This window comes from Crinia signifera, chromosome 4 (genome assembly GCF_055691185.1).
Source record: "Crinia signifera chromosome 4, ASM5569118v1, whole genome shotgun sequence".
Lineage (NCBI taxonomy): Eukaryota > Metazoa > Chordata > Amphibia > Anura > Myobatrachidae > Crinia > Crinia signifera.
Window position 1 is genome coordinate 226,755,914 of NC_139220.1, and position 12,756 is coordinate 226,768,669.

The 12,756-nt window shown below is 42.7% G+C and overlaps 1 protein-coding gene across 3 annotated transcripts in view; it reads left to right on the forward strand.

The window, feature by feature from the left end:
• Nucleotides 1-12,756, forward strand: part of MYO5A (myosin VA) — a 141,127-nt gene that overhangs the window by 62,654 nt on the left and 65,717 nt on the right. For all 3 annotated transcript variants that reach the window (XM_083183894.1, XM_083183895.1, XM_083183893.1), the window contains exons 2-4: nucleotides 5,298-5,408; nucleotides 7,763-7,934; nucleotides 11,779-11,923. In XM_083183894.1, the coding sequence (XP_083040020.1) occupies nucleotides 5,298-5,408; nucleotides 7,763-7,934; nucleotides 11,779-11,923 (428 nt within the window). The remainder of the gene's footprint in view (nucleotides 1-5,297; nucleotides 5,409-7,762; nucleotides 7,935-11,778; nucleotides 11,924-12,756) is intronic.

A 12,756-nucleotide genomic window follows, 5' to 3' on the forward strand; every position in this document is an offset into this window, starting at 1 on the left:
CATGTAGCAGTTTCTAAATGTAATAATTCCCTGTAAAACCTAGACATGCAGTTTGATGTCGCACACCATTAATTAGCAGTAACCATAAACTGCATTAGAAATTTCATTAATACCAAGAGAGCTCATGGTAATTATAGGCTTGTGGTGATGTGAAAGAGGGCAAAGTTATAGTACGGTGTCGTCGTAGGAGTGACAATAAATGGTGCACTTTCTCTGCGGCTTTATGCTGGAGGGGGGGGGGATTTATATGGAGGGCTGACCCATTGCACATTTTAATTCTGTGTATGAGATATACACACTGGAAACCTGGTTGCTGCTGTAGTATTTATTGATGCATCATGCTGTACATAAATTAACACAACATTTTGTGGCAATACGTTAACCCTTTGTCAAGTACTGCTACTGGGGAATGGAGATTATTGCTGTATTGCTGTTGTTACTTGTTAGCATTGTGTCTCATTGCATTGGGGCTTGAGTTAGATTCCAATCAGAGTAGTGTGCTTTCTCACTGTTGGGTTTGTAGTGTACTAGGTCTACTTGATTTCCCCAACCTTTGATGGCTACGAACATTTTGAATAATTACAGTAGAGCAACATTGTATATTTTCCTACACACTGTGGGGTCAAATTGCCAGCAGTCTGCCATTTTGCCTCTATTAAGGAACATTTAATTGTATTACTCATTATTACATTGCCCTATTGGCGCTTACAATATGGCAGTGTGTCCTTGGTTTTAATTGCAATAAATCATCTGCATCTTCTGTAAAGCGGTTATTTCAAACATTCCTCTAATTTGTAAATGTTTCTGGAACCCATTCTGCGGGCACCATTGCCCATAGAATAGCTGGCAAAGCAACACCAGAAATAATTATCTTCCAGTCTAGGTTAACGCTCCTGCCTGTTGCTCATTATGAAATCTTGAACATCTGTCAGATGCTTGTACTAGGTCAGCAGGCACGCCTGTCTCCATAGCAACTCAAGTTACACAGATTTACTGTAAAGATCGGATATACAGTAGATTGTGTTTAATATTTAAAGCTACAATATATGTGGTCTAGATTATGAATCTTTATAAGAGGCCTTCATTGTATAACTACAAAATGCTTACAAGGCAATGGTAACAGCTTTCTCTGTGATTTTTCTGCATAGAGGCGTCATCACCGGTGCTTCCATTTTATAGAACAGGTTACCACATAGAAATAATTGGTGTATCATCTGGCCCCATGATTGCCAGAGCTTGCTGTGTCCCCAGAGATGGCACAGGGGATCATGAAGTCGCATCATTTCAGAGAACTGTGATAAGCATATGCCATATAAAGTTACCCACTACAATGTAGCTGCTTTCTGTTACCTCCCTCAGCTAGGTGTCAGCAGTGTAGATGTCCAACAGGCACACCGGAAACATGGTGCTACCATCTTAACATCTAAGCACCGCACATGTGCTCGGCTTGCTTTCTAAGGGAAAAGTGTATGGTGCATTATACTACCGGCTTTTGTGATGTGCGCCATTTCCAAAATAGCAGTGGTAACATTGTGGGACAAAAATGTATTTACCACTGCACTTATGTGATGTACACAAATATATTCCATGGTCTCCATTACTGCACTGCCACATTACTTACAAAGAGGGTTAAGTATACTTTAATTTTAGGCAGACTGAGCGGACAGCATTTACCATCTGTTAGCATATTACATGTAAAGGAATTTTTGTTATGTGCAGAATAACAGCACATGAAACAATGCACAAATCTCATATTGACCTTTTTGTGAAATATAAACCCTGATTGCAAGATGTGTTGTATTTATGATTGCAACAGTTGCTACAAATAATATTTTGTCACCCCCTCCCTCTGTCACAGTCATCCTTCATTGGAAATTTGTGTGCCACTTACTCAAAGGTTGCATTAGAGCAGCATTGGTTCAGTAAAAGCTGTCTGCGTAGTCCAGAAGGAAGGTCACTAACATTATGTCATGCCACAAACACAGGTGATCCTATGAAAGCCATAATTGCACTGCATTGCGCATCACCTGTCACAAAAGAGACTACTATTTAATAGGTAGTATTTATTTATTCAACTCCGACTTGCCACTGGTGGATAGAGCATTTGCTTGGCAATATAAAGAGGTTACATACTTATCTGCGCTCTGTTATGGGTAATAGGTGTCCCGTTTGAAACTTTTGCATGCGCTTGAAATACCATTAGTTTTATAGTGAGGTTGGGGGTTTGTGGTAGGTTGAAAGAAGAACCGTTTCATTTGTAGCCATTTCGAGTAGCCGAGCAAAACTCATCCGTATCGAACTCTAGGGCCAAAAGTCCATTTTTAACCTGGATTTTTAAACAAACAATACAATGTGCAATTGTAAATTAACAACTGATCATAAGCGAAGAACTTAATCTGTAAAATAATCTTTAAAATAGTGTGGAGGGAGAAAAATCGCTCGACATTTTCGCACGGGACACTTGGTAGGTTTTATTTATTTTTCCTTAAATTTTAGACAAACCTTGGGAGGATCCTTTCCCTTCTTATTATAGAAAAGGGGTCTGGGTGACCTGTCTGCAGAGACAGGGAAGGACGTATCAGGGCCTGTGTATAGAGGCCTCTGCTGCGATCCCCACTGCTGGCTGCACCTGAGGTCTGGAACGTAAGCCTTTCTTCCCGCTGCCTTTGTACGCCCTAAGTCCCCAGCTGCGGCTTTGCAAGCAGGGATGCGGAGTGGGTGGTCAGATCTCCGGCTTGTAGTGAGGTCCACGTGCGCTCATCCTGCTGCAGATGCACTGAGCTCCGTGGCTCTGCTGTCGTAGAGCAGGCTGGGCAGGCTCTGTTTTAGCTGTCAGGATGTAGCAGGAGACAGAGACCGAACAGCGGTCTGGTAGCAGCACTGGCTGTAATGTACCAGTCCTGTACGCGCATGGAATTCACCATACTTTTCATACACTGAGAAAATCCAGGGCAGTAGGAAGGTGGGATGATGGAGCTTACGGCGCACAAGTAAATTTTTAACTTTGATTTTTGAACAAACAATACAAGGCGCAATTGTAAATTAACAATTCATCAGAAGCGGAGAACTTAATCTTTAAAATGGTGCCTCAATTATCCATTTTGGTTATGTATGAAGGGAGAATGAAGTGATTTGTGCCCAAAAATCCCCTTCTAGAAATAATATATTTGATGATACTTTGAAAAGTCATATGTAAACAATAGTTTACCTTAGGACTGTGCAGAGATTTCTACTTGTACTGAATCCTTTTTATTTTTCTGTTATTCTATAGGATTTGGTAAATGGTATGGACTCAGTAAGATATTGGGCCAGCTGTATTAAGCTTAAAAAGTGATAAAATAGAGAGTGATAAACAACCAGCCAATCAGCTCCTATCTGCCATGTCACAGGCTGGGTTTAAAAAAAAAGGACAGGAAGGAGCTGATTGGTTGGTGGCTTATCACTCCATTTTATCACTTTTCAGGTCTTAGTAAATCTGGCCCATTGTTTTTTATATTGCCTTGAGGGTATGCAGATTGTAATTGATGATAATATGGACCACACGCCTTTATACAGTAGACTAGAATAGATATATTTATTATTTATTTATGTACAGTTTCTTATATAGCGCAGCAGATTCTGTTGCACTTTACAAAAGTAGACAGTGATAAAACAAACTGGGTAACATCAGACAGACTTGGAGGTTAGAGGGCCCTGCTGCAAGCTTACAATCTACAGGTATATAGATATAGATAGATAGATGATCACAATTAAAATAACAACTAGATTATTCCAAATGAAGATTCCTGACCTGGATGTTTTGCAGATCAGGCACATACATTAGCGCATCAGTGCATCTGTGATAAAGGCCTAGGGACATTGTGGGACAATGTTCTCATTGCTGGGCAAATCCACATGCAGTTCTGTAATAAATACATGCGTAGTCTTATTTAATGATGTGGGTTTGCGTGCTGTCTGTAAATCTTCCCTGCATGATTATCGTGTTTAATAAAAAAAAATTCAAAAACCATAGTCTGACCATGAGTTTTGTATCTTAAAACAGTATGACCTTACTAATGTCTGTAGCAGTCATGATAAGAGAATGATATCCGCTTCCCAACTGTAACTACAACAAAGCTATGACTGGTCTGTCTTGTGACAAATGCTACTGGGATCTGCATTGTCTGCTTTGTAATTGCTTTCTGTAATTAAACATGCTAGATGCATTTACAAGCTGTTTCAGTATATGGCGGTTTTAATACAGATTTTATTCATCAACTGCACTGTTATAGTGGGTATGGGGTCATGGGTCGGCCAAATTTAGGTTGACATGCATTGGGTCGACCACTGAAGGTCCAAAGGGCTAAGGTAGACACCTGACATAGATCGACATGGATTAAGGTCGACATTCAAAAGGTTGACATGAGTACTTCACATTTTTTTTGTCCCATCAAAGTGTGTTGCTTCCCCTCGCATGGCTCTCTGCATTCGCCATGCTTCAGGCACGTCGCCTTACTGCGCTCGGCACACGTTTTTTTTCTCCCACCACGCCACAGTGCATGATGGGTCATGAAATGCTGCCTGTCAGCACGTCGGCTGAAAAAAAAAGAAGTGAAAAACTCATGTTGACCTTTTTTACTGCCAACCGTGCCATCGTTGACCTAATGTTGGTGTCAACCCTCTAACCCTGTCTAGCTTAGCCATGTTGACCTAATTGTAGTCCACATACAACCTTTTCATGTTGATCTTTCCCATGTCGACATTTTACTTTGTCTATATCTTGTACATGTTGATTTTTTGGTGTTGACCTAATGACTGTCTACCTTTTATACCATAACCATTCATTAGTGAGAGTAGAACTTTCAGTTGTAGATCATGAATAACCTTATGGCTCCTTCAGGTCAGAGGCTGCCCAATCCTAAGCAAGGTGCAAGGAAGAGCTGAGAGGACTGCAGAACCAAGAATCATTGGCTTGATTGATCCTATCCTATTGTCCTATCTACTGCTTAGATATGATATGATCAAGCCAAAATGAATTTGTGGTGGCCTGTGCTGGCCTGCAGTTTACATATTGGCAACAGGCATGTGCCTGCACAGGAATTAATGATCTCTGCATCTGCCGGATTTCCTGTCATTTTCTATAAAACTCAGTGTAATAAAATGCTAACAAAGTGCTCCGTATAATGCTTCCTAAATTGGGAAATTCAAGCTTTAGCTAAAAATGTTAATTTGTAGTATAATGTACTTCAGCTCAGATGGGAAACCTGAAGTGATCATATTTGTCCCAGTAAAATAATCTACATTATTTGATGTTTCAGCGAGCGAGGGTGTGGATCCCCGATCCGGAAGATGTTTGGAAATCTGCAGAGATTCTTAAGGATTATAAACCAGGGGACACCGTTCTCCAGCTACGCCTTGAGGAAGGCAAGGTAGGCATGTTCTCTGTTTCACCCATCTGATTGAAGTGACAGGCCGAATTGTGGTGATATATTACAGTCTACCAGTCGTTTTTCTGTTCCAGTGTGTGAGACGTCTCCAGTGAGCCTCGCAGCAGTGCTATCATTTTATTTATCTTTTGATGTAATAGATGTAAACTGATGTGTAAATGCCCAATGATCAGTATACTGTAGCTAGCACATAAATATATCTCAACAACTATCCCATTTAACCCTTTGAGTGCCAACATCTCTGAGCGATGTGTAGAATAACAGCTAAAAAAAATGCCAGCATCACTCACATTTGTTATATAAATTCAAATTAAAAATGTCTAAAAAATAATAATTATTTTCTATATAAGGTAAACATTACATTTCTTGGCAATTTTTACACCTATTTTGACAAATTAACTTGGCACTCAACGGGTTAAGATGTCCGTTTCCTCTTGCACATAGATCTCCCTGCCTCAGTGTCCCTTTTGAGTCTGATATATACTGTGCATATAAAGTCTTCCACTGGCTCTGAAGTGTCTGTTTATTATTGCCATTTGTTATTTCTTTGGTTTTACAGGTTTTTTTGTTTCATGGATTAGCCTGAGAATGCACAAGGATTACCTGTATGTAGTACACCTTGTCTTACTGCCCCCTTTACTTATATCAGTGGTTCCCAAACTTTATTTTTAATCATTGCGCCCTAGAGATCTAGAAAGTTGTTCACCTCGCCCCTAGGCTAAAAGTTTCTAAACAAATTTAGAGAAAAGTAAATTGTGTTTAAAGGGGTGACTAAATGCACCAGCGATTTTGATTAAGCAAATTTGTCTATGGGCGATTTTGACTATACTAGAATTAACATACTTGGTTGGTATTCATTGCAGATCGCCTAGTGAATATCTCCCTCAGCAGTGAATAGCAGCGATTTTGACTAGACAGCCAGCGATCTAGTCAAAATATTCTTGCCTGGCAACTCTTTTTTACTAAGCGATATTATAGGGAGATTTGTCTAACCTTGACCGAGATCTTTACTAACCTTCTAAGCAATTTTGATTATGTAGTTAAAATCGGTTAGAATGATCGCTCCGTGTGTACACCCCTTTAGGGTTAGTTATGTGATAAGAGACAGGAATTGATTCTGTTTTTTCCACATACTGGGACAGGGGGGTATTCAATGTCAGGGGCACGGCTGTCGAGCAAGCTCGACAGCCGTGCCCCTGTCCCGTACTCGCTTGGCTCGACTGGAGCTCGGCGGTCGGGATTCAATGTGCCGAGCAGCGAGAAGGGGGCGTGGCCGCGAGTTGATGACGGAAATAGACGAGCTTCGGCCGGGAGCTCGCCTATTTCCGGCTTTTCTCGGCAGAACGAGCCCGACAGCTTGTGATGTCGGGCTCGTTCTGCGGTGAAACCCTGTTCAATGCTGTCGGGGAAGACAGCATTGAATAGGGCCCCGCAGCCATCTCCCCCGTCGGGAGATGGCTGCGGGAGCACGACTGTGTTTGAATACCCCCCTAAGCCTTAAAGGGGTGTACACATGGAGCGATCCTTCTAAGCGATTTTAACTACAGAGTCAAAATTGCTTAGAAGTTTAGTAAAGATCTCTGTCAAGATACCAACCAAGTGTATTTATTCAATTATAGTCAAAATCGCCCATAGACAAAATCGCTTAATCAAAATCGCTGGTGCATTTAATCAAATCGCTTAGTCAAAATTGCTGTTGTATGTAGTCAAATCGCTTAGTCAAAATCATTTAGTTAAAGTCGCGCACTAGCAAATATCGCTCCGTGTGTACACCCCTTTACAAGATATAAATGCAAGGGTGATAAAGAGAGATAAAGGTCCAGCCAATCACCTGCTAACTGCCATGTTGCAGGCTGTGTTTGAAAAAAATCAGTAAGGAGCTGATTGGCTGGCTGTTTATCTATCTTTATCACCCTTGCATTTATCTCTTGTTAACGCTTAATACATCTTCCCCATTGTATGATGGGAAGCCACAAGCACTAGTCTTGCCTATTATACTGACCAATTTGAATTATTTTTGACCACCAACCCAAGGCACCCCAGAGTGCCACGGCACACCATTTGGGAACTACTGGCTTATATGCACTTTGGGAAGTTATTATGTAGGCACCCTTATCTCATTAATATTAATTATGCAGATCCTATATTTGCTACAGTGATTTCATTGGCAATGTTATCAGACACAGCTCCGAAATAAGTGTCCACTAATTGCAACAATGGTTTCTTTTTAGCCATTTTAAGTTTTGGTAAGTTCACCTAGTGTGAACACTAATCATGTGTGTTTAAATTCTGGAATCCAAGGTTAAATGACATCATGTATTTGCATTATATTCAAGGATTTGGAATATCGTCTAGATGCCAAAACAAAGGAGTTGCCACACCTGAGAAATCCTGATATCCTTGTAGGTGAAAATGACCTCACTGCCTTGAGTTACCTCCACGAGCCAGCCGTCCTGCACAACCTCAAAGTCCGCTTCATAGACTCTAAACTGATTTACACATACTGTGGTGAGTGCTCACAGCTCATTCTTACCTCAGTGTCACAAGGGTCTGTGATTACTGTAAGCATTTTGCTTCTGTATTCTGTTCGATTACCTCATTTTTCTCTAGGGAAACATCTGTAGTCAGACATCTATCTATAGTCAATGACATGCTTGCAGTATTACCTCATCTGGTGGTGATTGCAGTTCATTATTCATGGTTGTATGACGTATGAATTAATTGTAAAAATAAGGATGACGGTAGATCTGATTATTATGCTGTGATACTATTTACTTATCGTTCTTTATCTCTGCTGTCTGAGAGTTTCATATACAGATGCTCCTTCCATGTCGTGGATCATTTGAATACGTCATACACTAATACCCCTTTTCCACTGCAGCTCTTAAACGGTATATTGTTGTTTTTTTAACCTTTTTAAACTTTACCCGTTTAACAAATACCGGTATATGTTAAACTAGTAAAAAGCAGTGTCCTACCCGTTTCAGACCCATTTTTTGGGCAGTGGGAACAGGTCTGAAATGGTATCCCCTGGGGAGGCAGCGGGGTCCGGCATGGGCACGGTAATTCAGGTCCCTCAATGCGGCTGATGGATGCTGGGCAGTGGAGAGGCAGCAGGGTCCATCCCGCATGGGCATGGTGCTATGGGTGCTGGTGGTGCAGCGGGGTCCCTGCGGCTGATGGGAACTAGTAGTTTCCACTATGCGCATGTGTAATGAGCGCAGTGCATATGAATGAGCTGCTCATTACATATGCGCATATCTAATAAGCGGCTCATTCATATGCACGGCGCTCATTAGACATTCGCATAGTGGGAACTACTAGTTCCCATCAGACGTATGGACCCCATATGGAACCCGCTGCACCACCAGCACCCACAGCACCGTGCCCATGCGGGATGGACCCCGCTACCTCCCCACTGCCCAGCATCCTTCAGCCGCAGAGAGGGACCCGAAGTACTGTGCCCATGCCGGACCCCGTTGCCTCCCCAGCAATGCGCGAACCCCGCTGCCCGGATCCCCTACACAGGTAAGTACCAGGGGAGGGGTGCGCAGGGCAGGTACCAGGGGAGGGGGGGTAATATTACTGGTTAATTACGGTTTTGTACCTTTCACAACGGTTCAATGTGAAAGGTATAAAAATGGTAATTAAACAGTAATATATCATTTACTACATGCAGTGGGAAAGGGGTTAAAACCTGCTTTGACCTGTTTAAAGAAACGTGTCAAAAACCGGGTCAAAGCAGGTTTGGCAGTGGGAAAGCAGCATAAGAGGGTCTTGGCAAAGTCGGTGCCAAGAGCAAACACATTGCAGTGCCCTGTTACTGTCCAGCATCTATAGTTTCTCTACTTGGTGCAGCACAGATCTAGTCATTACTAATAGTGCATACATATGGTGCGATATGAACTACTATATACTCCATATTGGTGGAAAACATAGTACATATCGCACCATGGGGCCGATTCTGCATCACAGGTAGTGATCCCAATTTGGCCCCTGCCCCGATGGTCGGGTTTCTGCACATATGCGAACCCAGACTTACTCACTTGCCGGGCCACTCTTAGCGGGGAGGGAGGGGACCAGCGTTTTATGGGCAACCCCGCCTGCCCGGGGGTGGATGGCTGACGGGGCTGAACTCACTATTTAGCGTGCAGATAAGAATCACCCCCTAACTACTATCGGTACAGGCAGTCTGTAGATGTTTCGGCCATTAGCTGTCCTGCAGGGCTCACCCGATAGGTCTATGAGGACATTGTTCACAGACCTATGGGGATGCACAGCTGCTGTTGGGCTCACAATATAAAGGTAACTTCTTATCGAGCAGCACTCCCCACGACAGATGGAAATTGGCATACTTTATAGTAAGTGCATGTTGTGTTTTACAAGTAAATGTATACTTGAAAATATTTTGGTTTTATAAGAGATTACCATCCATTAGATATATATAAAATCCAATAACTAGGAATAGATTGCTGTCTGCTGTACTTCTTTGAAAGTCAATTCCCAATCACCCCTTATTTGGATCCATATATAGCTCACCTTGCCTATGGTATCTGGTACTATTTGGAACTGTCAGTGTTACTAGAAAATAGGGTTAATAAGATCAGCTTCATTTACATTTCTGAGCAGGGGATCTTTATTGTGCATCCGTCATTTTCTGGGCCTCATACGGCATCGTCGGTTTCCAGATCTCTGCATGATAACGATAAAGTGATATCAGGATGAACACTTATTATTTATCGCGGTACTTGTTTCCTATCTGGGCGCCCAGGTTTTCTACGTACGGCACCGTACTGAAATCGGATCGCATCGCATCGTACACATACACGATATTGAACGATGCGATGCGATGCGATGCGATTTCCCATAGGAAACAATGTGAAATGGCTCAATTTAGCCAAATTATAATAGGAACAATAGTAAATGGGCCAAAAACACCCCTGAACTTTGAAATGTCCCCCCAAAAGTAGTTGACGCCACCCCGCCATCAACACCAAAACGGTACGCGTCCTCCGACCTTTTCATGCCCTACTATCCACTAGGGCGTGGAGTGAGAATAGAATAGTGTGGCGAGCGCAGCGAGCCACCGAGCCCGAAGCGTGGCGAGCGCACGCGGATACCTTCACAGTTATACGCGTCCCCTCGCGGGCTTCCCAGGTGTCCATGGCGACGCGGACACCTGGGAAGCCCGCGAAGGGACGCGTTTACCTGTGAAGGTATCCGCGTCCCCTCGCGGGGCTCGCTGCGCTCGCCACGCTTCGGGCTCGGTGGCTCGCTGCGCTCGCCACACTATTCTATTCTCACTCCACGCCCTAGTGGATAGTAGGGCATGAAAAGGTCGGAGGACGCGTACCGCTGCGCTCGCCACGCTTCGGGTTCACGTTGATGGCGGGGTGGCGTCAACTACTTTTGGGGGGACATTCCACTGCTCTGTGGGTTTTTTGGGGGTTTCTGGCCCATTTACCATTCTTCCCTATGCTGATTTGGGTAAATTGATCCATTTAACATTGTTTCCTATGGGAAATCGAATCGGATCGCATCGCATCGTTCAATATCGTGTATGTGTACGATGCGATGCGATCAGATTTCACTACGGAGAATAGCATGGTGCGCAATTAACTTAGTGGGCGCCCAGATAGGAAACAAGTACCTTTATCGCTTTTCTATATGAACAGATTGAACACATTGCTGTTTTAGATACATCTGCTCATTAAAACTGAGGTGAAGAAAAATTAACTATTTTAGTACTTTAAAGTTTTTTTTTTTTACTATTTATATTTATTTACAGTTTCTTATATAGCGCAGCAGATTCCGTTGCGCTTTACAATTGTAGACAGTGATAGAACAAACTAGGTAAAAACAGACAGACCTGGAGGGTAGGAGGGCCCTGCTGCAAGCTTACAGTCTATAGGGACTAATGGGTATATGTGCGAATAGTCGAAAAGCACTGTTGCTTGTGTTGCTGTTTGTAAGGTATGTGGCAAGGTGGCAGTGCCGGTAGTAGCATCTCAGTGAAAAGCATTAGAAAGCCTACTTAACAGGCATTTCAGCAGTAGAGCACACAGATGACCAGGCTGGCCAGGTCATGTATGTGCATTTCCCCTGAGACTGGCCGCCTGGTGAAGTACGGTACAGCTAACTTACCTTTATTTCTCACCGCCCCAGTTACATTTTTAAAGAACTGTGCCGTTCATTTTTATCGTGGCTTGCTAATAAACTGGTCCCTAATTCTGGGATTTATGCAGACCGCAATGGCTGAACACCTATGATGTGCAGACTTTAGTAGATAATGCGTTAAATGAATCTGTCCAGGTTATCATGTTACAGTACTTGTGTTATTATTATTTTTCAGGCATTGTCCTTGTAGCGATAAACCCTTATGAACAGTTACCCATCTATGGAGCTGATATCATCAATGCCTACAGTGGGCAGAATATGGGGGACATGGATCCTCATATTTTTGCAGTGGCAGAAGAAGCTTATAAGCAAATGGGCAGGTTTGTAATTTGTTCTTGGTATTGCCAACATTCTACTCCTGTGTCACATATTAAATGCAATTTGTAGGATCTGTTATTATGTTCTTGCAGAAACCGCATAGTCATAAGCTGGTATGAATGTGTAATTAAGAGTAAATCATTGTCATGTGTTTTAGTGCAGGGTCCTAGTGTACATATATTGCCTTTGAGATAGTCGGAGAACTCAGCGTCTCGAGTTGGACATGTGTTGCTTCCTGCGATGGAGTTTCTCAGTCCTTACATTGAGAAAGAAGCCCTGAAGTGTACCGCATGTTGCCAGCACTGATGGCAGCTTTCCCACAGCTGTACTGCACTGATGCGTGATGGGAACACTGTGTTTCCCATTGAAAGCTATTGGTCGCTAAGTGAATTTGTCACCGCTAATGAATAATTTGTTATAGTGTTCATAAACTCAAATGGGACTCAAGTGTAAAGCAGCATGCGAGAGGGAACCGGATTAAAATAAATTGAAGAGTGCACTTTGATTGACAGCGATGGGTGTCCATTGGACAGCGCCATTTAGGGGGTGTGTGATAGCAGCGCAGGGCTGACCTTTTTATAGTGGGTGGCCTAACCCTGCGCTAGGCGGACCCTGCTAAATTGCTGTTTAGGGAAACTGCAATTGAAGCTGAATGGGGCCCATAGATTGGACATAGATTTGAACTCCACAAGACTTGTGTATGTATGACTATGGTGTATCACATTCCCTGCTCCCCTAAATGGGAAGTCATTTAGAAATTGCAACAATAAGTGATTTTCTAACGCAGTATAAATCATTAACGGAAAACCATCGTTATCAATGCACGTTAATAAAT